This window comes from Muscardinus avellanarius (genome assembly GCF_963383645.1).
Source record: "Muscardinus avellanarius genome assembly, chromosome: 2".
NCBI classification, from domain to species: domain Eukaryota; kingdom Metazoa; phylum Chordata; class Mammalia; order Rodentia; family Gliridae; genus Muscardinus; species Muscardinus avellanarius.
The window spans coordinates 113518789-113545570 of NC_137787.1; the positions used below are offsets into that span (position 1 = coordinate 113518789).

The 26782-nt window shown below is 36.4% G+C and overlaps 1 protein-coding gene across 2 annotated transcripts in view; it reads right to left on the reverse strand.

Annotated features, from left to right (window-relative positions):
• CNTNAP5 (contactin associated protein family member 5) overlaps nucleotides 1-26782 on the reverse strand; it is a gene marked incomplete at both ends in the record, with an annotated part of 1017925 nt that overhangs the window by 423269 nt on the left and 567874 nt on the right. For both annotated transcript variants that reach the window (XM_080690368.1, XM_080690367.1), the window contains one exon: nucleotides 16198-16304. In XM_080690368.1, coding sequence (XP_080546494.1) covers nucleotides 16198-16304 — 107 coding nt within the window. The remainder of the gene's footprint in view (nucleotides 1-16197; nucleotides 16305-26782) is intronic.

Genomic DNA, 26782 nt, shown 5'->3' on the forward strand with positions numbered 1-26782 from the left:
CATGAGGGAGACACAAATTGGTGGAATGAGTTGCCACAGGTTACAGTGTCATTGTGCTATAGAATTTTAATGAATGGAGAAATATTTTCTGAATTTTATCTCTGAATTACACAGTCACAATATTTTTACAAAACTGAAACTGAGCACACTAGGGATTTCTTTATTCAATGGCAATTCAGTCAATTAATTTACCCAAAGTTTAAAATGAAGTAGATAAATTATATTGAGCAGTCACACACACACTTCAATTTTCTCTGCTTGTTAATATTATTCTTTGAGTTGACCCACTCCAAATAAAAGCCCTAATTACTCAACTCTGGCAAAAGCTTCAAGAAAAATATGAGAGTTTGACCATTTAATCTGTTATACTTTTTTTTCTATGGATTAAACTCAGGGGCATTCTACCTCTGATTCACACTCTAAGCTCTTTTTATTATTTATTTTAAAGCAAAATTGTGCAAAGTTGCTGAAGTTGCTGAGGGTCTTGGTAAGTCACTGAAATTGGCCTCAAACCTGTGATCCTCCTGTCTCAATCTCCCTAGTACTAGGATTACAGGCAGGCACCACAGCACCGAGCTCATCTGTCTTACTTTTAAAGATTACTCATGGCAGTGAATAATCACTGAATGCTTTTTAAGCCCCAGACAAGAGATGGCAATATGATTTATGCAAATTTTATTCTGGGCTAGAACATTAGAAAATGGTTAGTAAATAGAAACTGTATAGTGTGGTTATAGCACATCATGGTGAGTAAGGAGATGGTTCTGTGTCATGTTACAAGAGCAAGTGAGAATAATAGTTCTTAGTTACAATGTGCAATCCATATACAATATGTTCTTCATTTATTTATAAGAATCAAGAGTTTCTCTCAAGTAAGTGATTTCCTTAAATATGTTTATGGCAGAGGAGGCTTGAGCTTCACCTTGTGTGTTGCAGCCTCGAGTCCTAAAGTGAAATTATGTCTCTCAGATCTTTAGCAGGGCAGCGCCTATGGCAAAGTCTCATCTCTGGAGATCTTCAGAGGAAAAGTGTCTCTATAGCATTAAGACTTTGTAGCATAGGATGGTAAATCATCAGCTGTCTCATTAATAAAAAAAATCCATAAACATTCATAAAAATAGCTCAAGATATATAATTGACATAATTTAACATGGAAATGCCAAGTTCTAAATATTGTGTTGGTTGTTTCCTAGTCTTATTTCTAATCCACATAATAACAGTATAAAAGAAGAATTATTATTTTAGTTATAAGCAACAGAAGCTAAAATAAGTTAAGTAACTTGTCTAATACTAAAATGCAATTCACAACCTGGATCTGTCCAGATCTGAAGCAGAGGTACAGATGCAACTTATAAAATGAATTAATTTTTTACGTATATTCCACATTACTCATGGGCCAAACCAGAGCTTTGTATTTCCCTGGCAATCAGTCCTTTATTGATGGAAATACATTAGAAGTGCATTTCCATTGTTCTTTCTCATTGTTCAAAGTATGTATCAATGGTTCTCAGCATACACCATTAAATTCTTTTCAGTGAATTATCCTCACTTATATTTTGAAATCTTTTATTTCTTCTAGAGGTTTGAAATAAAGCCAACATAATTTGTGATTACATTTCTTACACTTTGACAATTAACAAAAGGTTATAGGAAGATGGTAGGCAAGGAAAAGAGAAAGAAGGAAAGAATAACTTTAAAAAAGTAATATTTAGAAGATGACTATGGGAAGTTCTTCAATGATTGAGATGTAGCTGGACATGGTGACACCTGCCTACAGTTCTCATGTGGAAGCTGAAACAGGAGGATCACAGGTTCCAGGCCAGCAATTTAGGAAAACCCTCAGGAAATTAGCAAGACTCTATTTCAAAATTAAAAAATAAAATAAAAACAGGGCTAGGGGTGTAGTAGCCTAGAGGTAGAATGCCTTTGGGTTCAGCCTCCCTTACAAAAATAAAACTAATAAAAATATGACATGTATTCAAAAGAAGAAAGTGGATCAAATACCTTTCCTCTCCCTTTCCAAAAATAAGTCTTGGCAAGAATTTTTTATTTCCTTCCTTCCTTCCTTCCTTGCTTCCTTCCTTACTCTTTCTTTCTTTCTTTCTTTCTTTCTTTCTTTCTTTCTTTCTCTCTCTCTCTCTCTCTCTCTCTCCCTCTTTCTTTCTTTCTTTCTTTCTTTCTTTCTTTCTTTCTTTCTTTCTTTCTTTCTTTCTTTCTTTCTTTCTTTCTTTCTTTCTCTTTTTCTTTCCTTTTTGCCAGTCTGGGGATGGAACCCAGGGGCATTCGACCTCCAAGCTACACCCCCTGCCCTATTTTTTTTATTCTCCATTTTGAAACTGGGTTGCAAAGGGCCTCACTAAGTAGCTGAGGCTGTCCACAAACTGTGATCCTCAGGTCTCAGCTTCCCAAATGCTGGGATTATAAGCATGGACCACTATGCGCTGGCGCAAGAATTTTGTTTTTAAACTGCTGCATCCCATCAAATATTTAAGACCACTCTTTCTTATAATGTGAAAAGGAAGTTTTTCAAACCATTTAGAGCTGAGTGTAAATTCCACTTCCACCAGTTCTGTGGCTTAAAGCATTTGGATTATAAAATAAGTCTACATTTATTGATTGTCTGCTATGTTGGGATAATTGCTGTGTGAACAGGTACTGAAAGAACAAAGAAGGGTTGGTTTAAAGCAGGTCTGAGCAGACTTCCACGATCCAACTTTGCATATTTATGAAGGTGAGAGGGCCTTGCTATGTGAGGGGACACACAGTGATTTTTCCCTGTTTTTGTTTTTTATCTCTCAAAGGTTTCAGTTACTCTCAGTCAATTGCCGGCCAAAAATACCAAATGGAAAATTTTAATCTGGGCATGGTGGCACATGCATTTAATCCCAATACTTGGGGGGGGGGTGGTGACACAGAATGATCACAAGTTTGAGACCAGCCTCAGCAACTTAGTGAGGATCTGCTTAAAAATTTTTAAAAGGGGTATAACTCAAAAGTAAAACATCCTGGGTTTAGTCTCCAGTACACACACACACACACACACACACACACACACACACACACACAAAAGGAAAGAATTCAGCCAGGCATGGCGGCATATGCCTATCATCTCAGTACTTGGGAGACTATGACAGGGAAATGACAAGTTTGAGGCCAGCCTCTGCAACTTAGGGAGGAAACCTTCAGAAATCTAGTGAAACTCTCTTTCAAGATCAATAAAAAAAGGGCAAGGAGAGTTTGAGGTAGAGCTGAAAGGTAGAATGCCCTTAGGTTCATTCCTCAGAATCACAAAGACAAACAAAAAAAATAAATAAACAATCCATGAAGTTTAAATAACTTTTATTAGAGTACACTTTATAAATATTTTATTTTTATTGTTGTCAACCTTTTATTATGACTCAGTTATATATTATACTTTATCATGGGTATGAATATATAGGAAAAAATTCTTACTTATAAAGTTCTATATTATCCATAGTTTTAGGCATACACTGGGTGCGCACCCTTAATGTAAAGTAGAACTACTATATTTAAGGCACTAATTGAGCTTCCAGGAAGATGGTGACCGAGAGAAGCAGCACATACTAGTCCTTCTGACACCTGATCTCCATTGCCTTGGAAACAGCATTCTACAAAGGCAGAAAATACTAACAGTAGAGGAATAACATGATAGGTACAAACCTGGAGGAAAAGGAAGGTTAGAAGACAGACTAGAGAGCATCAGAGAAACCCACCTGCCTTACTGTGGTGGGCACAGTGGCACCATCTTGCCTCACTGCACCCAATTCCAAGGACAAACAGGAAAGCAGCCTAGGTGAGCAGCTTCAGATTATCGGAGTTGTGGGCCATCAGTTCTTTCTGTGCAAGCACTGGCTGCAGCTTCCAGCAGTGGCGGGCAGAGCTCGCTGGACCCTCCAGGTATCCAGAACACCGGAGGAAAAACCCACCTGCCTTGGTGGCTGCAGGTACCACACAGGAGCAATATTGCCTCTCTGCACCCAACCCCAGGGAAGAACAGGAGGGCAACCAGGGACCTGAAGTGGACATCTGCAGATCATCTGAATTGTGTGTCATCTATTCATCCTGCGCAAACCCTGGCTACAACTTGCAGCAGTGGCAGCCAAGCTCACCATGTACTCCAGAGATCCAGACTGGCACACAAAAAAACCTTAAATGAATCTGTGGTTTCTGTGGGAGAACTCCCAGTGTGGTGCTCCACAGGGACTCACGCTGCCCCATAAATACCCTGGGTTTGAGACTTTGTGGTTCAACATGATAAAGGTGAGGAGGGAGTCTACAACTTATAGCAGTGGTGGCCAAGCTTACCATGCCTGCCAGAGATCCAGACCACCTTAAGTAAAGCCACTTTCCCCACAGGAGAACATAGAGTGTGGCATCCCCAGGGACTAGCACAGCTTCAATAAACTCCCTGGGTTTAAGACTTTGTGGTTTAACCCAAAGAAGGTTGGCATAAATCTGCTGTTGGACATAACAGAGACTCAGACAGACTCAGCCTCTGCATCAAAGGAAATTGTGTGGGGTGATTTATGGTTAACTCTAGACTCAACTAGTAGGATCTCTAGGAACACTACAGATGACACAATTTTGGTAAATAAGGATAAGTCAAACCAGACCACCCCTAACTGTGGTGAACAGAAACTCTTACATTGAGTTTGGTCTCAGAGGCATCCACTAGATATGGAGGCAGGAAGAGACTGAGACTCCACATCTGTGGGAAGCATGGAAGGTGACCTGTGCTTAAAACTAGATCCAGCCTCATTGATACCAGCCATATTTATAGACTGAAAAAGACTTAAAGAACCAAGCTTTTAGTAGGAAAGGTGCCAGTAGCAATCAGTGTCTGCACAGAGAGAGACTGCAGTGGTACAGTCTGCTGAATATTTATATATTTGTAGAGTTGCATTAATATGTTGTTGGTGTTGTTTTGGTTTTTTGTTCTTTGTGTGTGTGTGTGTGTGTGTGTGTGTGTGTGTGTATGCCTGTTTCTTTAACCTCTCCCCAACCATCTCCTAAGGTTCTTTTCTTATACATACCTAATATCTTCTCTCCATTGTTTTTCTTATTTTTTTCTTATTTCCTCTCTTCTGTCTTGTATTAAATCCAATTCATATAACTATAATACAACTCTACATTTATTATTAGAATACCACTATATATTTTTTATTCTAATTTCTACTATATACTAACTTACCAAACCCATTTTCTTATTTTCTTTGATCCTATCTGTGGCTTTATTCTATTCCTGCATTAGTGACTTCATTTTCCTCCTCACTTCACCTTCACTTTTGAATACAACACAACTTCCCTTGGATATACCAAATGACAGAGAATAAGAGAAATCTACAAAAAGCAACAGAAACAAACTTCTGAAATCATGAGAAGAAAGAATATCAAAGGAATCAATGAGCTCCCACAACACCACACCAACAGAACCTGACGACACAGATTTCTAGAAGGTCAAGTCAGGAATGCAACTGTAGAAATAATATAGTACTTCTAAAAAAAATTTAGAAAGTATATGAAGGAAATAAAGGATGCAATCATTGAAGTGAAGACATCAATTCAAACTAAAAGTACTCAATTAGACCACATGGAGAACATAATCTTGCTTCTAGAAGATAAATAATACAAAAATGAATGCATAGTATAAAACTTAGAAAAAACTATTTGACAACATGAATTGGACATTGAAGAAAGACAGGCCCATTTTAAAAGAGCTAACCTAAGAATAATTGCCATAGAAGAGGGAATAGAAGAAATTAAAGGGATCAACAATCTTTTCAAAGAAGTAATATCAGAAAAATTTTCCAAACATAGAACAAGATATTCATAAAAAGATACAGGAAACTAATAGAAACTACTATAGAAAAGATCAGAGAAAAGGTTCCCCACATCACATTATACACAAACTGACCAATGTAGAAGCCAAGGAGAGAATCTTAAAGGCAACAAAAACAAAACACCAAGTGACATTTAGAGGCAAAGCAAATAAAATCATTCCAGACTTCCTAAACCAGTCATGAAAGCCAGAAGGGCTTGGAATACCATATTCCAGACTCTGAAAGAAATTTTAGCCAAAAATTATAGCTAAAATTTTTCTACCCAGTAAAACTATCTCTTAAATTAGGCAGAGAAATTAAAACCTTCCATGACAAACAGAATTTGAAGGAATTTCTGTCTTCCAAACAAGCCCTACAGAAAATACTAAAAAAAAAAAAAAAAAAAAAAAAAGATGCCTCAGACCTAAAAAAACACCATCAACCAATTGGATATATGTAGCATATTTCACCCAACTACAGCAGAGTTCACATATTTTTCAGCTGCTCATGGAACCTTCTCCAAAACAAATCACATTCTGAACCACAAAGTGAGCACTATCAAATTAAAAAAAAAATAAAGTGACACTTCTCTGTGTCTTTTCACAACATATGGAATGAAACTAGAAATCAACTATAAGAAGACCCAGAGAAACCACATAAAATTGTGGAGACTGAGCACTACACTGCTGAATGAAAAATGGGTCATAGAACAAGTAAGGGTGAAATTAAGAAATTTCTAAAAACAAAAATAGAGATACAACATATTAAAACCTCTGTGACACATTAAAGGCAATATTAAAAGGAAAATTCATAGTGCTGAGTGGTCACATAAGAACAGAAAATCACCAAATAAATGACATATCTCAAAGCCATTGAAAAACAGGAAAAATTTAACCCAATAGCCAATAGGAGAAAAAAAAATTTAAATCAGAGCAGAAATCAATGAAGTAAAGAATAAAAAAAATCAGAAAATCAACAAAACCAAAAGCTGGTTTCTCAAAAAAAATTAACAATACAGATAAACTACTAGCCAACCTAACCAAAAATAAGAAAATCAACCCAAATTATGAAGATAAGAGATTAAAAAGGAGATATTACTACTGATAGTATAGAAATCCAGAGGATTATCAGAAACTACTTTTCAAAACTATACTCCAACAAAATGGAAAATCTGGAAGAAATTGACAACTATCTAGATAAATTTATCCTGCCTAAACTGAGTCATGAAGATATAGACAATTTAAGTCAACCAATAACAATCAAAGAGACTGAAATAGCAATAGAGCCTACCATCCAATAAAAGTGCAGGACTAGATGGTTTCCTGAGTGAATTTTATAAAAGCTTTATAAATGATCTAATCACAATAATCCTCAATATATTTCATGAAATAGAAATGGGACTTTCCAAAATACATTCAATGAAGCCTACATCACAATAATACCAAAACCAAATAAAGACAGTACAAAGAAGGAAAACTACAGGCCTATATCTTTGATGAACTTGGATGCAAAATTACTAAACAAAACACTAGCAACATGCATATAAAACTACATCAAGAAAATCATACACCATGACCAAGTAGGTTTCAGTCCAGGGATGCAAGGCTGATTCAACATTGAAAAATCAATGTTATATATCACATAAACAGAAACAAAGACAAAAGTCACATGATCATTTCAGTAGAAGCTGAAAAATCATTTGACAAAATACAATATCTATTTATGCTGAAAGCACTGCAGAGAATCAGAATAGAAGGAACATATCCCAACATCATGAAGGCAATCTACAATAGGCTCACATCCAACACCATATTAAATAGGATAAAACTGTGAGAAGTTTCCGTAAAAACAGAAGAAAAAAAAAACAAGGATGTCTATTATCACGAATTATTTTCAATATAGTACTTGGAAATCTAGCCAAAGCAATAAAGCAAGAAAAGGAATAAAAGGAATCAAAGAATCAAAGAAATCAAAGGAATACAAATAGGAAAAAAAACTAAAACTTTCACTATTTGCAGATGAAATGATACTATACTTATAAGACCCAACAAAATCAACCAAATGGTTTATAGAACTGATTAACAAATTTAGGAAAGTGCCTGAATACAAAATCAATCTTATAAAATTGGAAGCTTTTTTGTATAACAACCATAAATCCACTGGGGGGGGGGAATCTAGAAAATGCTTCCATTCATGATTTCTCAAAAAAAAAAAAAAAAAAGAAACACTAAGTAATAAACTTAACCAAGGAGGACAAAGCTCAACATCATTAGCAATCAGAAAGATGCACATCAAAACTACCCTGAGATTTCACCTAACTCCAACTAGAATGACAATCATTCACTACACAACCAACAACAAATTTTGGAGAGGATGTGGAGAAGTGGAAACTCTAAAACATTGTTGGTGGGATTGCAAATTAGTGCAAACACTTCAGAAAACATTTTGGAGGATTCTCAGATGAATGGGAACAAGCCTACCATATGATCCAGCAATACCATTTTTGGGTATCTACCCAAGAGTAAGAAAACCAAACTACCAAATTAATGCATGTGTATCTGTGTTCATAGCTGCACAATTTTTCATTGCCAAACTATGGAACCAGCCAAGATGTCTATCAACAGATAAATGGATTACAAAACTACAGAATATGCACACAAATGAATTTTACTCAGCCATAAAGAAAAACACAATTATATAATTTACAAAAAAAATAGATGGAACTGGAGGAAATTATGCTAAGTGAGATTAGTCAGAGTCACAAAAATAAGAAATCTGATGCTCTCCCTAATATGCAAAAGCTAGGGAGAAAATGGGTCATGGAAGAGGAATTCTAGAAGAAGAAGGATATTCTATAGATGGGCAAATAAGACAAAATAACTGAGGGGATGTGAGGGGGGAAGAGGGAAATTCTTTAATGCACATGATGTACTTTAACAAACATATCAATGTCAATCACTAATCCAAACATGAAAAACAGGTAGGGGGAAATAATGGGGTGGGAACCTGGTTAGGGATAATTGGGTGATGTATGCATGTATGTCTCCACCATCTTGCATCCCATTAAAATGTATGAATACAATGCACCAATAAAATTTTTTAAAAAATAAAAAATAAAGCACCAGTTGAGCCTGGTGTGATGGCACACACACACATGTAATACCTGTATTTGGGAGGTTGAAATAAGAGGATTGTAGATTTCAGGCACCTCAGCAACTTACCAAGACTCTCAATGACTTAGCAATACTTTTATATAAAATAAAATAAAGTAAAATAAAATAGGGCTGGAGGTGTAACTTAGAGGTAGAATTGCCCTCAGTTTAATACCAAGTACCCTCTAGTAAATAAGTAAAAAATAAGAAAATAATTTTATTTAAATATTGATATATGGAAACTCATAGTATACTGTTATTATATGAGCAATGCTATTAAAAATAAATCTGTATAAATAGAATCTCTCTTTTTTCCAAACTTTCCTTCTAACCAATTAATTGCCTTGAAGTCACAGCAGCATTTACATATAGCTAAGCTAGCAAAGTATTATGGTTCTGTGATGACTACTGTAGAGTCTGATTGCCAGACAACTTGATATGCTTTCAATCAATACCTGGCTATTGACTGCCCAAAGAGAGAAGCATATAAAATTTGGTAGAGGTAAAAAGTTGACATCATCTTGTAAGCTGAAAAAATAAGCTAAAGGGCATAGTTTTATTATCAGAGAGCTGCTGTGAAGAGGGATTAGCAAGACTGAGAAATAGTGAAGAGACCCCAAACAAGGTACTTGTGAATGTCATGAGATATAGGCATTAGGAAGGTCAAGGACAATATCACTCAATAGTAGGTATGGGGAAGATAATCAAGTGTTCTCATCACTGAGCTCATCATTCAGTATGAGAGTAATCACTCAATGCATAGTTACTGATGCTGCATGCAGTATCAAAAGATACTTGTTGAATTATAAAAAGAAATCTGTGGCAACAGTAGCATAACTGTACAAGTCATGCCAACAATAGATCAGTTTGGAGATTCCTTGGAAAACTGGGAATGGATCTACCATATGATCTGGCTATACTATTCCTGGGTATCTTTCCAAAGGGGATGAAATCAGAGAACTACAGTAACATTCATACCCATGTTCATATCAGCAGAATTTGTAATAGCCAAAATATAGAACTAACCTAGGTGTCCGTCAACAGATGAATGGATTACAAAATTATGGGAAATGAACACAATGAAATTCTACTCAGCAATACAGAAAAACAAAATCATGTCAATCACAAGAAGATGAAAAGACCTGGAGAAAATTATATTATGTGAGAACAGTCAAGCACAGAAAAAGAAGGGACATATATTTTCTCTAATATGCCCAAATTAAGGAGTACTAGGGGTACCAGAGGTACTCCAGATAGTGGAGGGTAAACCTCAGCAAAGCTAGAAAGGAAGGGTCAGGGGAGAAGAAGGCTGAAGTTGATTAATGGAGGGCTACATTTCACTATGTGTAAAAATATGGATGTAGCATGGTTAACCTGGACATTCATTGTTGGGAGGGAGAGAAAGGAAAAACTGGAGTGGAAGAGGGCACCAAGTACTGTGTGAATATATTTCATTGTCAATTGATACACATTATGTTGTATACCAATAAAAAATAAAAATAAAAAACAATCTATTCAGAACTCAGCATGGAGAGCAATGATGATTTCTATTTCAATAATGTTTTGTAAAATGACATGTTAAATAGTTTTAAAAATTAGAGTAAATAATTCTGGCAGAGAAGGTGAACCAGGATCTTAGAAAGTAATGATTCGATTGTAAATTGTATTAAGACTTTAGGAAAGTTAGAAATACAAAAGAAAAGTCTTGGAGTTACTCATGACCTTTGACTCAATAATGTCATTTCTGAGGTTAGTTTGTGTGAACAATAGAACTTGCAGCGTTCACATATACAAAGTACAAAGATGCTCTTCATAGTGTTGGTTAAATAATATGAGTTTGAAAACAACACAGTCTCTCTCTTTTCTCTATTTAAATATTAAAATAGTATCAATGAATATTGCAGTAGAATAAGAAAAGCTTTGTTTGTGATGGGAGTAAGCTCTACTTTTCTCTGAAGGAAAATGCTTTGCAGGTACCCTATTATATATTGGGCAATGAATGAACAGAACTGCTACTTTCTCCTATCCCGGACACAGGCAAATACCCGCATTTTTCTCAAATACTGAAAATCTATTCTGACTATGATGCTTCACTCTCACCATTCTCCTTGCCTCTAATTATCTTTATTTTTTTCATATCCACTCTAGAGTCAGCTTTTTCAAGTATTCTTCATCCCACTTCCTTCTAGAATGTTTTCATATATGTATGTATGTATGTATGTATGTATGTATGTATGTATGTATTTATTTATTTATTTTTGCAATACTGGGGCTGGAACCCAGGGGCATTCTACCTCAGGGTTACACCTCCAGCCCTATTTATTTTTATTATTTATTTAAAACAGTGTCGCATTGACTTGCAAAGGGCCTCACTAAGTAGCCGAGGCTGGCCATGAACTGTGATCCTCCTGTCTCAGCTTTTTGAATGCTGGGATTACAAGCGTACAGCACCATCTTATGATTATTTCAGAACATAAAAACTCTCCCTTGTGTCTGAGTCTTCTAGAACTACATTTCAATTATTGTATCACAATATTCTACTGTATCTTAAACATTATGCTGTATTTTAGCAAGTTCACCTACAGAGGTTTACAAATTTCTTATTTGTTTGAAAGAAGAAATAAGATGTAGGTCTGAAGCATCTTCCATCAGGGGCCGGATTCCAGCTCAACCATCTACAAGATGTATAACCATGAGGAAATTCTGTATCTATTTTGGGCCTAAAGATACTCATCTGTAAAATTGAGATAATAATATTACCTATCTCATTTTGTTTTTCTTTGTTGCAATTAGATCTGTTTATTCATGCAACAAGTGTCAACAATTGAAATTTGTTCATTTAAATCTTGATTTGTATTTTTAACCTAATGAAAATGATATACCATGACCAAGATCAACTCTGAATAGTTAGAAGTTTGGCTTCGACAATCTCCTAAAATGACACAATATATAAAATCAATGGCTATCATATCTATCTCTGTTGACCTGAAGGTGCTGAGCATTGAGTGGGAGTCAGAGCTGGGCCTAGATTACAAATATAACTTATTTTTAGTTATCCCTTTGGAGAAAATGATAAATCCTAACACTGGAGACTTACAGAAATTACATAATTATGCTCAGTGGCACTTTATGGGAAAAGTGATAGATTATTTTGTGAAATAGCTTCCACGAATTAAATAGGATTTTTACAAACACTTATCTCCTTGAAAAAGGTGGCTTTGAATGGTAAGAGTATAAAAAGATATCTAACTTTAATGTCCAAGTTCTTTACTTGTTATCTGGTAAGGGGTAAAGAAAACTGAGATGGAAAGAAGAGATCCCTACTTTTACCATCCAACTGCCATATATGGAGATGTGGGGACTCACCTTCTGACATGTCCACAAGAGCTAGACTGTAGGTCAGTTGGCTTTGGTTTATGGAAGGTATGTGTGCCATATTCTAGACTGAGGCACATGCTAAAGTGACCTCTCATTGCTTCTGTGTTGGGTATGTGATTATTGAAGGCATGGGAGTTTTCATTGATTCACTTCTTTTACGAAGTAACTCAAAACAATGGTCTTCAAACAAATTGCAGAGAGAAAAAGATTGGTTAGAAGAAGTCAGCTTCCTAATTGTACACGTTCAAGGTATGCCTGTGAACATCACAGATGCCCAGGTGCCTCTGATTTGTGCTAGCTTCTTGCCCAGAATGGGAGATGGAGTTTTAGCCTACAGTGTGGGAACAGAACAATTTCACAGAAAGGGGAACAGGGAGGTGTTAAAAATGGTATTTTTAAGGCTCCCTTTGTTCAGTCTTCTGCTTAGCAGCCTTGACAATGTTCCTTTAAAAATCAGCACCTCATCTCCATTGATTTTCAACTTCACACTTAAAAAAATTAAGCCTAGAAATCTTCTATTTTTAGCCTGATGGAAGGAACAAATTAAAGGGAAATAGCATCATAAAGATGAACTCCTCAAAACATTTCTAAATTATTTTTGGAAAAAGTGAACAGAAAAAAGCTTTCAGATTCATGGAAATGCTATAATGGGATTTGCCTAAAATCTTCCTCAAGGTTCTTGTGCCTCACTATTAGACCAATGATCATTTGCCTCTCCTCTGAGTTTCTCAGAAGTTTTGACATACAACCTGGAGAGCCCTGCACATGTCCTGCCATGTTCTCTATGAATCCATGCTACTTTAGGCTATTTGAAGATAATATTACAGATTGGTATTTATTATAAATCTTTAAAAATAAAACATGTAATTTGATCATTTTATGGACCCACAAAGGTTCATGTGTTTTTTTCCTCATGGGATCTTTGAAAAAAAATAAAAGAAAGAGCTTGGAAGAGATAAAAATATCTGCTATTCAACGGTAATAGCAAGGTAACATTTGAATCCAATCTTGCTCATGGTTCTGAATTCTTTTTAAGTAGTGAGAATGGAACCCAGAGGCATCTACCTCCAAGTTACAGCCCTGGATCTCTTTTCTCAGTCTTTTGATTTTTTTAAAACAGAGTCTCATTGAGTTGAGAAGGGCCTCACTAAGTAGCTAAGGTTGTCCACAAACCGCAATCCTCCAGTCTACACCTCCTTAATGCTAGAATTACAAGTGTATGCCACTATGCCGGGCTGGTTTTGAATATTATACATATAAATGAAATATTATATCACATAGCAGACAACATCACTCATTTTCTTAGGCAACTGACTGACAGAAATACCACCATCATCCCTGATAAGGAAGAGATCTTATTTTATCTGTGGGAATCATTGGCAAAGGTTGCATTTCAAAGCATAACAGAGGCCATGAAATGACTGCAAACATTGTGCATTTTTTTTATTTTGTAGACCAAAGATTGAACTCAGGGGCATTCTATCTCTGACCTACATCCACGCCCTATTTTATTTTTTATTTTTAAATCGTGTGTCCCTAATTTGCTGAGGGTCTTGCTAAGTTGGTGAGGCTAACCTCAGATCCGTGATCCTTCTGTCTCAGTACTTGCAAGTACAGGGTTATAGTCAAGCACCACGTCGCACAATTAACATTGTTAATTCTTAATCAGAGACTGGTTCCAGCTCAGATGGCACCAACCATTCCATTCCTGCATCCCTGAGGGCTAGCCAGCAACAGCAAGAACATAAGAAATACCAGTTAGATTAACCCTGAGTGATAGTCTCACTGTGGCCCATTGAATAGCTTAGGCCTTGTTTGGGTATTATACCAGAAGGTCCTTCTCACACCTCTCCTCCTTCTAAGCCAATTTAGAACTTATTGCTTTCCATGGAATATCCTAAAATTACAGCCAGCACCTTCAGATATGTCTTTCTCATTTATAGAGTCAGTCATTGAATTTGTCATTTGATTCTCTAAATAGCAATCTTGTACATCATTGTGTGTGTGTGTGTGTGTGTGTGTGTGTGTGTGTGTGCGCGCTCAATGGATCTAATGCATTGTGGTAATCAGGACACAAATTCTTCAACTGTTTTCTATTCCTCACCCCTTATTTTTATATACTGTAGCCTACTTCTCATGCACTTCACCATCAGCATCCTTCAGCCATGTAGAAGTATTTGTGGATTCAGTCTTTCCACAGAAGACTACCATGTTTATGCCTTTGTTTGTTCCTTTGGTATTAGTAATGAGTGTCATTTTGACTTAAATGGTTTTTTGCTATGTCTTTTATGCAAGTTCATTTAAGGCCTTTTGTTTTGTTTTGTTCTTGGTACTAGGAATTGAACCCAATGCTATAATGCCTCTGAGGTAAAGTCTCAGCTATTTCTTTATTTATGTATTCTTTTGAATCAACATATTGCTATATTTCTGAGGGTCTAAGTGGCTGAGTCTGGCCCTGAACCTGTAATCCTCCTACTGCGATCATAGGTATGTGTCAGTATGCCTGGCATGACTTTTATTTGAAGCCTCATATCCCATGGAAAGAAGTGCATATCCCATGGAAATAAAGCACCAAGAGCAAACCTCGTAGTTGGTGCCCTCGAGGCTTTATCTAAGCAATGGAACATGAATAGAGGGAATGCTTGCCAATTTGAGGAGTGAGGTCTCTTAGCTAACATGTGAATCCCTGACCTCCATCTCCCTGATCAGCCAATATTACAGATGGTGGAGCCTCTGGGATGAAGAGAACAATGTAGACAAAGGCCTCCACCAATTGATAATGGGTATGTGACATAGCCATATCATGACAGCTGATTATTTAGACCACTGATGTTTTCACTGCTTGTTATGGGAACATAACACAGCCCAGCAAGTAATGAAACTATTTTTTCAGCCATCTTTTCTGTGCCTGAAGCACCATTTCTTGCCCCAACCTCAACACACATCCATTGCTTTATCAGCATCTCATTTCCCGTGTGTCTTACTAGCAGTCCACAAACTACACAAGGGTATAATGTATATCTGTGTGTCCTCTCTGCCCACATCAGTGTTTGGCCTACCATATCCTCTCAAACACATTCATTGAGTGGAATAAGAAGTGTCTACCTGTGTTGAAAGTACCTTGATGACCTAATGACCTAAAATTTTCAATTTACCAAATACTTCAATTAATTTTACACAGGTACATTAAATTGATTAGAAATCAAACCCAGAGTTTATATATATTCATATATAATAAAAAATTTATATATATATAAACATATATATATAATATATATATAATCAAATAAATATATATATCCTTATATATTTGTTCTCTCTTCTTCTCTCCTCTACTTTTATTTTTTTTGTGTGTATTAGAGATTGAAGCCAAAGGAGTTCTACCTCTGTGCTACACCTCTAGTCCTATTTTATTTTATTATTTTGAAATAGTCTCACTAAGTTGCTGATGTTAATCCTCTTTCAGCCACACATTACAAGTGTGTTCCATCATGCCAAACTATACATACATACACACACACACACACACACACACACATATATAATTATATAATCTTTTCTTATATATGTATACATAAATATATGCAAATATATAATCTGTTCATGTGCTCTAATCATTTACCTATGAGAATAAAATAATAAAAGCATATTGATTATTTCAAAGTTTTCTCAGTGATTATATATACATATATATATATATATATATATATATATGTGTGTGTGTGTGTGTGTGTGTGTGTGTGTGTGTGTGTGTGTGTTTATATATGTTTTCATATATATAGTTTCATAGATGTCCAGCCACTCTTTTCACCCATGTATCTACTCACAGTTATGGCAGGTGGCTCCAGTGTAGCCTGTTTCACTGCAGTTACAGTAAAAGGTAGTCCAGGACTGGGAACAGCTTCCCCCATGTTCACAGAAGTTTGGCATACACCTAATGGAAATGATGAAGAAACGAGTAAAATAAACCAAATTAGGTAATATAAAAAGAAAAGCAAAAATGTCACACATCCAACTGCATGGTTGATCCTGGGAATCTATCTTATTCTCTCCCACACCCATGTCAGAAATAAGTGACATGAAAATAGTGCTATGGCTTAACAACCAGAGTTGGGTCCACCTGGTACTACTGGGTAATAGAAATCTCTGAATGAAATTAGGCAATTAAATTAAGGATTCCATTACTGGGTCAAATGTTTGTTAAATAGTAGTAAAAATTCATAAGAGATTTTATTTATCATAGAAAAAATGTGTATACAAGCTATCATTTTATTATTTATTTATTTACTTATTTTGGTGGTACTGGGGTTCCTGGAAGCCCTTCTACCTCTGGGCTACATTCCCAGACCTGTTTTATACTTTTTATGTGGAAACTGCTGGCTTCGAACCTGTGCGATCCTCCTGTCTCCGCCTCCCAAGTGTGGGGATTACAAGCATGCGCCACCACGCCCGGCTTATTTTATATTTTTGGAAAATTTTGCATTTATAAGAGAAAAGGGACAAAGGTAGATAGTTGAAATTATACTCTGCATATTTCTCTTTTGAGAGATGACGATAAAATTATTTTAAACTAAATAAATTCAACATCAAAATGAAGAAATCATGCAAGATCATTTAACATGCTAGGAAATTCTATCATTTTTCAATGTGTCAATACCATCTTTAAGACAAGACCTTCACTAGTTATGGTCAAAACAACATGGGTATTGAAAATATATTTCAGTACACAAGATGAAATTTCTCTAAAACTTCATATAAAATTTCATATAATTTTCAAATTTTCAAATTTTATAATTTCAAATTTTATAATTTCTATAAAATTTTATATAATTTGAACTAGCAATCATATCTAGATTGGTTTTTCTTAATGATATTACTCAAAATATAAAAATGATATATTCTAATTGCTGGTATTCATAATTCCTAATGATGAGTCAAGGTGAGTCACCTTGAATATCTCATGAGATAACTTTTGTATACAAAATTAATGGCTACTATGAAACAACTGCAAATAATGTGAACAAAAAAATATCATTGCAGATTGGTATTAGATTAAGTGAAACTTCCAGATGACAAAGCATGACCACAACGAACTAAACAAACACTTTATTGATTTCAAAAATGTAGGAAGACAATATATTAGAAGTTACTTGGGCTAATGGTAATCAAGGAAATGTTCAGTTTTTTCTAGATGGGAACTATAGACTTAGGGACACAATGTCTGAGTTCAGACCTAAGCTCTACCCTTCACTGCATGCTAGTTTGTACCTCATACCTACATGGTTTTAAATCTCTACAGTGTAGCCCATAGTGGCACTGCACAACTGTAATTCCAGTACTTGGGACGCGATGACAGGAAAATCACAGGTTCAAAGCTACTCTCACTGACTGACTGAGACTCTCACCACCTAGATAGACCCTGTTTCAAAATTTAAAAAAATAATAAAAGAGCTGTAGCGTGGAGACAAAATGCTCCTGGGTTCAATTCCCAGCACCAAAAAAAAAAAAAAAATACAGTGAATAATAAGAATAAAAATGATAAACATTAGAATTTCTGGAAACAATCTTTACAGAAAGCTGAAGAGAAAAAAGAGAAATTTGCTCAAATTTAAAGAGAGAGAGGGTTCAAGGAACCAAGTTATAAATATGTTATAGCACAATAAATGGGTTCATTGTGGAGCCACAGAGAATCTGAGTCCCACAAAACTAGAATGATTGACACTAAATGTCCTCCATAGGTAGGAAACCCACCAGTAATGATTGCTTCAAAGCCCAGAAAATATTTCTGCATATATTTGGGTGTATTACTAGACATTTTCTGCTCATCACAGCAAACATACAATTGTGCTGATGGTGCTTCTATTTGGGAAATGCCTGTTGATGACATCACAGTCTTCAACTTTTTCAAGAAAAGGAAAAAGAAAGAACCAAGGAATTTTCAACTAATAGCAACTTAACTTTTTGTAAGACATTATTCTGTCATTACAAAAGAAAATGAAAACACATTTTTTCTTGTAGTATACATGTTCAAATATTTTTAGCAAGATTGCCAAATCTAGTTGGGCCTGTCATAGGGAAATGGCCTGGAAAATCTTTCAAAATAGTGGGTACTTGAAACACATCTTTAATAAGCGTCACATAAAACTTGCACTGCCATATTAATATACTCAATTTACCACTGAAATTCTGTGCTAGAAATTCATTTGTCTGCAGTCATTGAAAGAATCAGTGATGAATTCCTTTAAGGGAAAAGAGTACTTGGGTAAGGGAAAATCTAATATTCCTAGAAAGAGAAATTAAAAAAAAAAGAATGAGCATTTGTAGGGCTGTGTTGGAGCTCAGTTCATTTTGGTTCAATGCATACTATGATTAGAAAACCTCATCTGTGAAGTACACACCCAAAATGAAAGATGCATAAGCTCAATTTGCTTATTTAAAAAGGACAGTTTTACAAATATAATTTCCATATTCTCTAATCAGTTCATTTTATTTATTTATTTATTTATTTATTTATTTATTTATTTATTTATTTTGGTGGTACTGGGGTTTCTGGAAGCCCTTCTACCTCTGGGCTACACTCCCAGACCTATTTTTTATATTTTTATTTGGAAACAGGGTTTCTTAAGGCAGCATGGCTGGTTTGGAACCTGCGTAATCCTCCTGTCTCCGCTTCTCAAGCATGGGATTACAAGCGTGCGCCACCATGCCCAGCTCTAATCAGTTCATTTTTAACTGGTGTTTTGTTTGGTTTGAGTTATTTTGTTGTTGTTGTTGTTGTTGTTGTTCTCACCCCACTTGGCCTAAATGGAGAAATTAAAACCTGAACCCATAAATGGAACTGCAAAGAGAATAAAAAATGAGGTCCATCGCAATCTCATGCTTGACAATCCTAAATCATACTTCCAAGGGATGATCACTGATCAACATGTTGCAGACATAAGATGTGGTGATACTAGGGATTGAGCCCAAAGGTATTCTACCTCTGAGCTATACCCTCATTCTATTTATTTACCTATTTATTTATTTTTATATTATTTATTTTATTATTATTATTATTTTTGCATAGCCAGGGATAGAACCCAGGGGCATTGTACCTCTGAGATACATCCCCAGCTCTATTTTTTAGTCTTAAGTCTCTTTTATTTTTGAAACAGGGTTTCACTGAGTTGCAAAGGGCCTAAGTAGGTGAGGCTATCCAGAAACCGAGATCATCCTGTCTCCACCTCTTAAATGCTGGGATTACAATGTGCACCACCACACCCAGCCCTATTTATTTATTTTTGAAACAAGGTCTCTCTAAGTTGCTGTGGGCCTATGTCCTGATGCTGGCCTCAAACCTGCCATCCTCCTGTCTTAGCCTCTCAAGTATTGGAATTACAGGTATGTACCACCTTGCCTATCTGTGGCTTCTTTTAGTGTGTAGTATTTCACCATGAATGTAACCATTCTCTTGCTTTCTCCCCAAGAGCCCAGATAAACTAAGATCACACTGTGTCCCAGGAAACAGAGGGCTAAGGTGGCAGGAACCTTGCTGGCTGCTCCCCCTCTGAAATAAAGCTTAGTGTGCATGGGCTTAGGGGAGAGAGAAAAAGGCAAAAGGGAGTTAGAAATATTAGGAGAAAAGCAAAAATGATGTGACCAGGACAAAGACTGTTACTATTTGAGACTTAGATTTTTCCAAAACTCAGTTTTCTTCTAAAATAGAGAGATAATTGTTAGGTAAGGCCGTGGACTGTCCAAGAAAATGATGACATGGGGAAATTCAGCCAGAGTGGCCCAAAGGCCTACTCAGCAGGTACAGCACAGCCTCCTGGGATTTTGGGTAGATTTTTTTTTTTTTTTTTTTTTTTTTTTTTTTTTACTTTATGGTGGTGGTTTTGTGGTGTGGTTTAGTTCTTCACAGGATATAAAAAGGCACAAAATAGTACTTATTTTTTGGTGGTACTGGGGGTAGAACCCAGGGGCTTCCTACCTCTGGGCTATACTCCCAGACCTATTTTATATTTCATTTGAAAACAGGGTCTCACTAAGTTACTGAGAGTCTCACTAAGTAGCTGAGGCTGGCTTCGAACCTGTGCGATTCTCCTGTCTCAGCCTCCCAAGTGCTGGGATTACAAGCGTGTGCCAGGCTAAAGTCATACTTTTGGAAGGCTAATACATGACAAAGAAGACAGCCCAAAAGCTGCTTCAAAGAAGGCAATAGATTATCCAGGCATAATGGCGCATGCCTGCATTCCATGTACTTGGAAGGCTTAGACAGTAAGATCACAGGTTCAGGGCCAGTCTCAAAACTCAGTGAGACCCTCAGCAACTTATGGATATCCTTTTTCAAAATAAAGAATAAAAAGGGCTGGCGATGTAGTTCAGAGGTAGTAAAAATTAAACAACAAAAAAGCAAGAATTTTTTACAGACTGAGCCAAGTTGAAGACTAGAATCAGGTTATTGTTATTTTTTTAGAGTACTAGGGATTATGCCCAGGGGTTTTTGACCTTCAAGTTAAACCCCAGCAATACTTTTTATTTATTTATTTTTGAAACAGGATCTCACTAGTTTGATGAGAGTCTCACTATTTGTTGAGGCTGTCCTTGAACATGCAATCCTACTGTCTCGGCCTCCCAAATACTGGGATTACAAGCATGCACCACTATACCTGAAGCAGTCTAAAAGTGGGTAATTCTACAAACTAAAGCCCCAAGTCCAGTTCCCAGAATTCTAACAAGTGTGCTTCCAGCAAGAATGGTTCTCTTAATTGGTGTTAGAAAGGACAGAAGAACCCCACAGTCTTCCTTGAGAAAGATCAAAGTCATGACTTTTTTTAACCAGGGCCAAACAGAAGTTTCTAGCTGGAGCAGGCAAAGTTGAGAGAAGTGTTCTGAAAGCAGTGAGATTTAAGATAATTTGGAAAAAAATCAATGTGTCAGTTTGTTTTTAATTTAGAAAAGTTCAAAACAGAAACATACATATTTGGCTTCTGTTAAGCAAAAAATCTGATTACTAAGTAACAGAGCAGATCTCATGACTTCATACCCACAACTTCCAAATTTATATTCTGAATTCAGTCATTTCTCCCAAATTCCAGACTTCAATTTCAGCTGCCAGAGGGAGAGCCACACCTGCATATCTAGTGGATACTTCAAGCTCTGTGTGTCCAAAACTAACCTATTGATCCTCTTAGCTGGCCTCTCTCCCATTTGCTGTACCTGTAACCTTCACTATCGTGGTCAGTAGCAAGACTACTCTTTCCAATCCCCAGGCCCCGAAGCTTGAAGGTCTGCCACTTCTTAAACTTCAGAGGTATGAGCAAAGCCTTTCAATATGTCTGGAATCTGACCACTTTCTGCCTACTCTACTTTTGATGCGATGACGAGAGCCACTGGTATCTCACCTGAACAACTGCCGTTATCAACTCACTGCTCCCCAGTTTTGACTCTTTACCCCTTAGCTAGTTGCTACTCCAGAGCAGAAGGAATTCTTTTCAAACCCAAAGGGGATCACATTACAATCCTTCCAAATGGCTCTTTGTTTTATTTGGGGTAAAAGCAACAACCTTAAAATGATCTACCAGGTCCAACTGACCTGCACCTCACTGAACCCCTTGAATCCATTTCCATCATTCCTCCCTTTCTACACTTGTTCCCACTATGTTGAGCTCCTTGTTGTTCCTGAGCATGACAAGGGTGACACTAGCTCGCCCTGTGAAGTTCTCCCCAGATGTCCATGGCACACCACTTGCCTTTAACTCTGCCTAGAGTCACTTTCTTACCAGGCCTACAACAGCCTGCTATTTAGAGGTACAAACTGTCTTTGCTGGGCAACTTGAGTCCCCCCACCCTGCTCTTATGAGGTACTGAGAATTGAACCCTGGGGCATTCTAACTCTGAGTTACATCCTCATGCTACTTTTTCATTCTTTATTTTGAAACAGGATCTCACAAATGTGTAGAGGGTCTCACTAAGTAGCTAAGGCTGTGAACCTGTGATCCTGAAATATCAGTCTCCCAAGTACTGGTATTATAAGTGTGCACCACCATATCTGGCTTCAGTCCCCCTTTTATGCCCCACTTTTCTCTTTTATTTCATTTCTTAGCAGTGTGTGTGTGTGTGTGTGTGTGTGTGTGTGTGTGTGTGTGTTATTGTGGATGGAACCCAGGAGTATTCTATATCTAAGCTCCACACACAAAAAAAAAACTTCAGTCCACAAAAAAGCAATAATAATAATAATTATAAATAATAATAACAATACTAATGAATACTAAAAAAGATATAACCACATGCTTGTCCTCACTGTGCTCCCACAATTACAATCCACAACATACAATGACCCAGCCAAGAGAGGCCTCCTCTGAGATCTGCCCACTCCACCTCCCAACTGAGTGAAAGAAATCTCCTTTTCTTCAGAAGTAGCCTGTGTCAGGTTTTGCCTCATGATAATGCAAAGCTGGCCAATATGTTCAGTGCCATACCTTAAGTAGTAAACAGGGTAGACAGAGAAGCCTGTTGGTGAAATAAATGAACGAAAGAACATTTCTAGGCAGCAACAGCTAGTTGAAGCCATCCTCTTTTAACTAAGCCTCATTAGCTAACCATGGCCTCACTAGTTTCTGCTTATTTACTATTGCCTAAGGCCCTTAGCAGCAGACCAAGTGTGGACATTTCTGTTGTTCTTTTAAGTAGTGGAAAAATAGTGGCAGGAGAAGAGATGTCCCTTGGCAGCCACAGGCAGAAGGCAGGAGAAAGTGGAGTTCTGAGTGGAAAAGTTGTATACCACAAACTGGCTCCACTTTTTGCAGCTGTCTACAGATACAAGTAAATAATGCAGTTCCTTTTGATTACTTGTTGCTACTGAGCTGCATTTTTGGGCTCCAACAATTTTATCATCTAAATATTTAGAAAGATAATTGTACCCAGATTGGGTCAAAAGTGAACCCTTTTGCAAGACACAACTTAGTGCTCCATTGGGAAGCAGTGTAGCATTCCTGATGAAATCTGTACAACAACTTTTGGTAGCCTTTAATGATATGAAAAATCAACTGGGAAATCAGTTTTCCCACAGTTTGCCTTTATTTTCATTCTTTCTTTTTTTTTGGGGGGGGTGTGTTACTGGGGATGGAACCCTTCTACCTCTGGGCTATACTCCCAGACCTATTTTATATTTTTTATTTGGAAACAGGGTTTCTTAAGCCAGCAAGGCTGGCTTCGAATCTGTGCGATCCTCCTGTCTCCACCTCTGAAGCAGAGGGATTACAAGTGTGCACCACCACGCCTGGCTATTTTCATTTTCTTTTGATAAGCTATTCAAAGATGAATAGCCTACCCACCTTAATTATCTTTACCCAAATATTATTTTCCTGTCTAGTCTCCTGCAAATATCTCCAAGAGACCACTTGATCTTGGTTTTCTCAAAGGATTTCCCTTGCCAGTATGTTTGCAATGTCACTTTGACATGTGCACACAATGACATCTATGATGTGGCTTTAACAGTGTCATTTCACCTGCTTTACCGGTGATGAATATGAGACTAAGTAAGGGAAAATTACTTGTTCACATAGGAGGGGCTAGTGAGGAAGTTGACCATGCTGCCTGCAACTCCAGCTCCAAGTAGCAGAGCAAATTTCTATGATGTTATAAAAAAGCACGTATTTGAAAGCAGCTCAGCAAGTTGAATTTTACTTTTTGTCAGTTCTGTGCTCCCATTGATGGGAACAGAGCTTCACAATCTTTACACTGTTGGCTGAAGGTGATGCCAGGGGATGGACTGGCACTCACAATGTACAAGAAATACTATCTTTACAAAAATACAGCACACACAGTTTACATGAATGGCAATTTTACAAAATGGAGTCCAAGTCAATTATTCCTTTGATAGAAAAGATCTAATTATATTCTCACTAAAGGCTGAATACTCTCTCCAGGAAAGCCAGAAAGTTCCTTTCCTTAAACATGACCTCTAAGCATACATCATAGGGCCCTACATCTGCAGACTGGGAGGTTCAAGGCTTCACACAGTTTTCCCACTGATTCCAGGCATTGCTAGTAAATTTGGAAGTGTTGGTTGAGATTTCTAAAAGATATTTTTATTAGAAAATGGATTTTCAAGCCGGGTTTGATGGTACACACTTGTAATCCCAGCATTCAGGAGGTGGAGACTAGCAGATTACAGTTCACAGACAGTCTCAACTATTTAGTGAGATCCTTCGCAACTCAGTGAGATCGCTGTTTAAAAAAATAAAAAGAATAAAAAATAGGGCTGATGGTGTAACTCAGAGGTAGAATGCTCCTCAGTTCTATCCTCAGTACCACCAAAAGAAAAAAAGAAAAAAAAAGAGATTTTCACAATGTAATAGGATTATTTGGTAATAAATAAAACCACACTAGGTACTAATACATACATATATATATATATATATATATATATATATATTATATAATTGTAATAATATAATGATTCATCCTCTAAATTCTTAACAGTAGGAAAATTATATTTCAGTTGTGTTTTTATTTTTCTTCACTACTGATATATGAAATTCTTAAAATATAATGGCCAAAAGATAGCCCCTGTCTTTGCCCTGAATCAATGACTCAGATCTGCTCTATGTGTTTGAATGCTATCTGAGTTTGTACAGTTGCTTCTTGTCCTTGATAATAACACACACAAAATTTTAGGTTATGCTCACTTTTGGTAGCAGGACCATATACTTTATCATTGCATGCAAAGCTATTTCACCTATCCAAACTTTTATAGCATATAATGTAAAATAAAATTGACTGGTTTAATTTAACAAATACATAAAAATGAAGGAGTTCTTCAATATGCATTAAGCAAACCCTGAAAGCACATTCAAGATCTACCTTTTCTCAATTAATGTGGCCCTGATGGGCAAGCCACTACAGATTACATACTTGACTTTGGAAAACAAAGTGCTTCATCAATCTCAGGATAGAAGACACAAAAGAAACAGATAGAAAATATAACTTTCAATATAAAGCCTGGTTCTAAGGTTCCTCAAAACTTTACTTCCCAAACCTATTGTGTCTCCCTGGCTTTTCTCTCCCAAATCACTGGGAGACTTATAAATATTAACAATAGCCAGAAAACAAAAACAAACAAACAAAAAGAAAATCTATAGTTACTCTTTGCACTGTTAAAAAATATGACATCTTGAGAAATCTATAATATGGGGGACTTTCTAGCATATCTATTGATCAGTTGATGGAGGATCTGGTAGGTGACCAGAATACTGTAGACCAGCTTGCAGTCACCAGACTGACATCATCCTCACATACCTTTCCACACACACCCTCACCAAGGTCCCTTTAACAGAAGGATAGAAAACCCTCAAGTTAATCTTCTACTCTGGAGATGGCCAGCATTCTCTCTTGAATGTGCATTTATTGCTTTTCTAAGTAAATCACTGTTTATGTCTCTGATTGGTATAGGCTAAAATTATTTTCCATCATCTAAGCCAAGACTTTCTGGTCCTGAGCTGGGTTATCTTTCTCTTCCACTGGGAACTCCTTTGGACCCTTAGCAGAATTGACCCTTCTCCCTTGACAAAGTCACCAAAAAGGTTCATGTCAAATCTTTCTCAAATAACACATAAATATCTTCCTTAGCATGATGGATTGACCTCAGAAATTTGTGAATTAGTATCAAAATTCTAAATAAAGCCATAGTATTAATGTGTTAGAGTGAAAAAAGATATTTAATACTAAAAAGAAAAATAGTCCTAAATTATATTTAAGCTTCAGGGTTTTTTGTGATGTCATTTGCCAACTTTCTGGAAAGAAATTAGCATTCCTAAAATATATTTAAGCATATTTATGATAGATTGTAATAGGATTAAGATTCCATGTCAGCTGTTAATCTTGGCAGAAACCTTACTTAGAACCTTAGGCTATCTTTCATCAAGTCAAGAATCCCAAATACATTAATTGGATTTTTAGACTTTACCTTGTTGTTGTTGTATATTGTGTCCAGTAAAGAATATCCAATTTTTATTTCTTCATTGAAAACTCCTCTTATACAAGTGAATCTTTGAATTTGCCTACCATAGATACTTTCCCTTATAGGAATATTTTAATGAGACTTCTAACAAATACATATATAAAACACACATATATATTATACATACATACATACATACATACATACATACATACATATTAAGAACTGAAACCTAGGACATTCTACCATGAGTGACACCCCCAGTACGTTTTATATTTTTATTTTGAAATATGATCTAAGTTCCTGAGGCTAGCCTCAAACCTGTGATCTTCCTGTCTTAGCCTTCCAAGTATTGCCCGACTTGAAAATATTTTTAAGAATCTTTTATATTCATTATTTTCAAGGTAATTTGGCTTATTTGAGCATAATCTTTATAAAGCTTTAGCTTAGAATGTGTGAGAAAACTG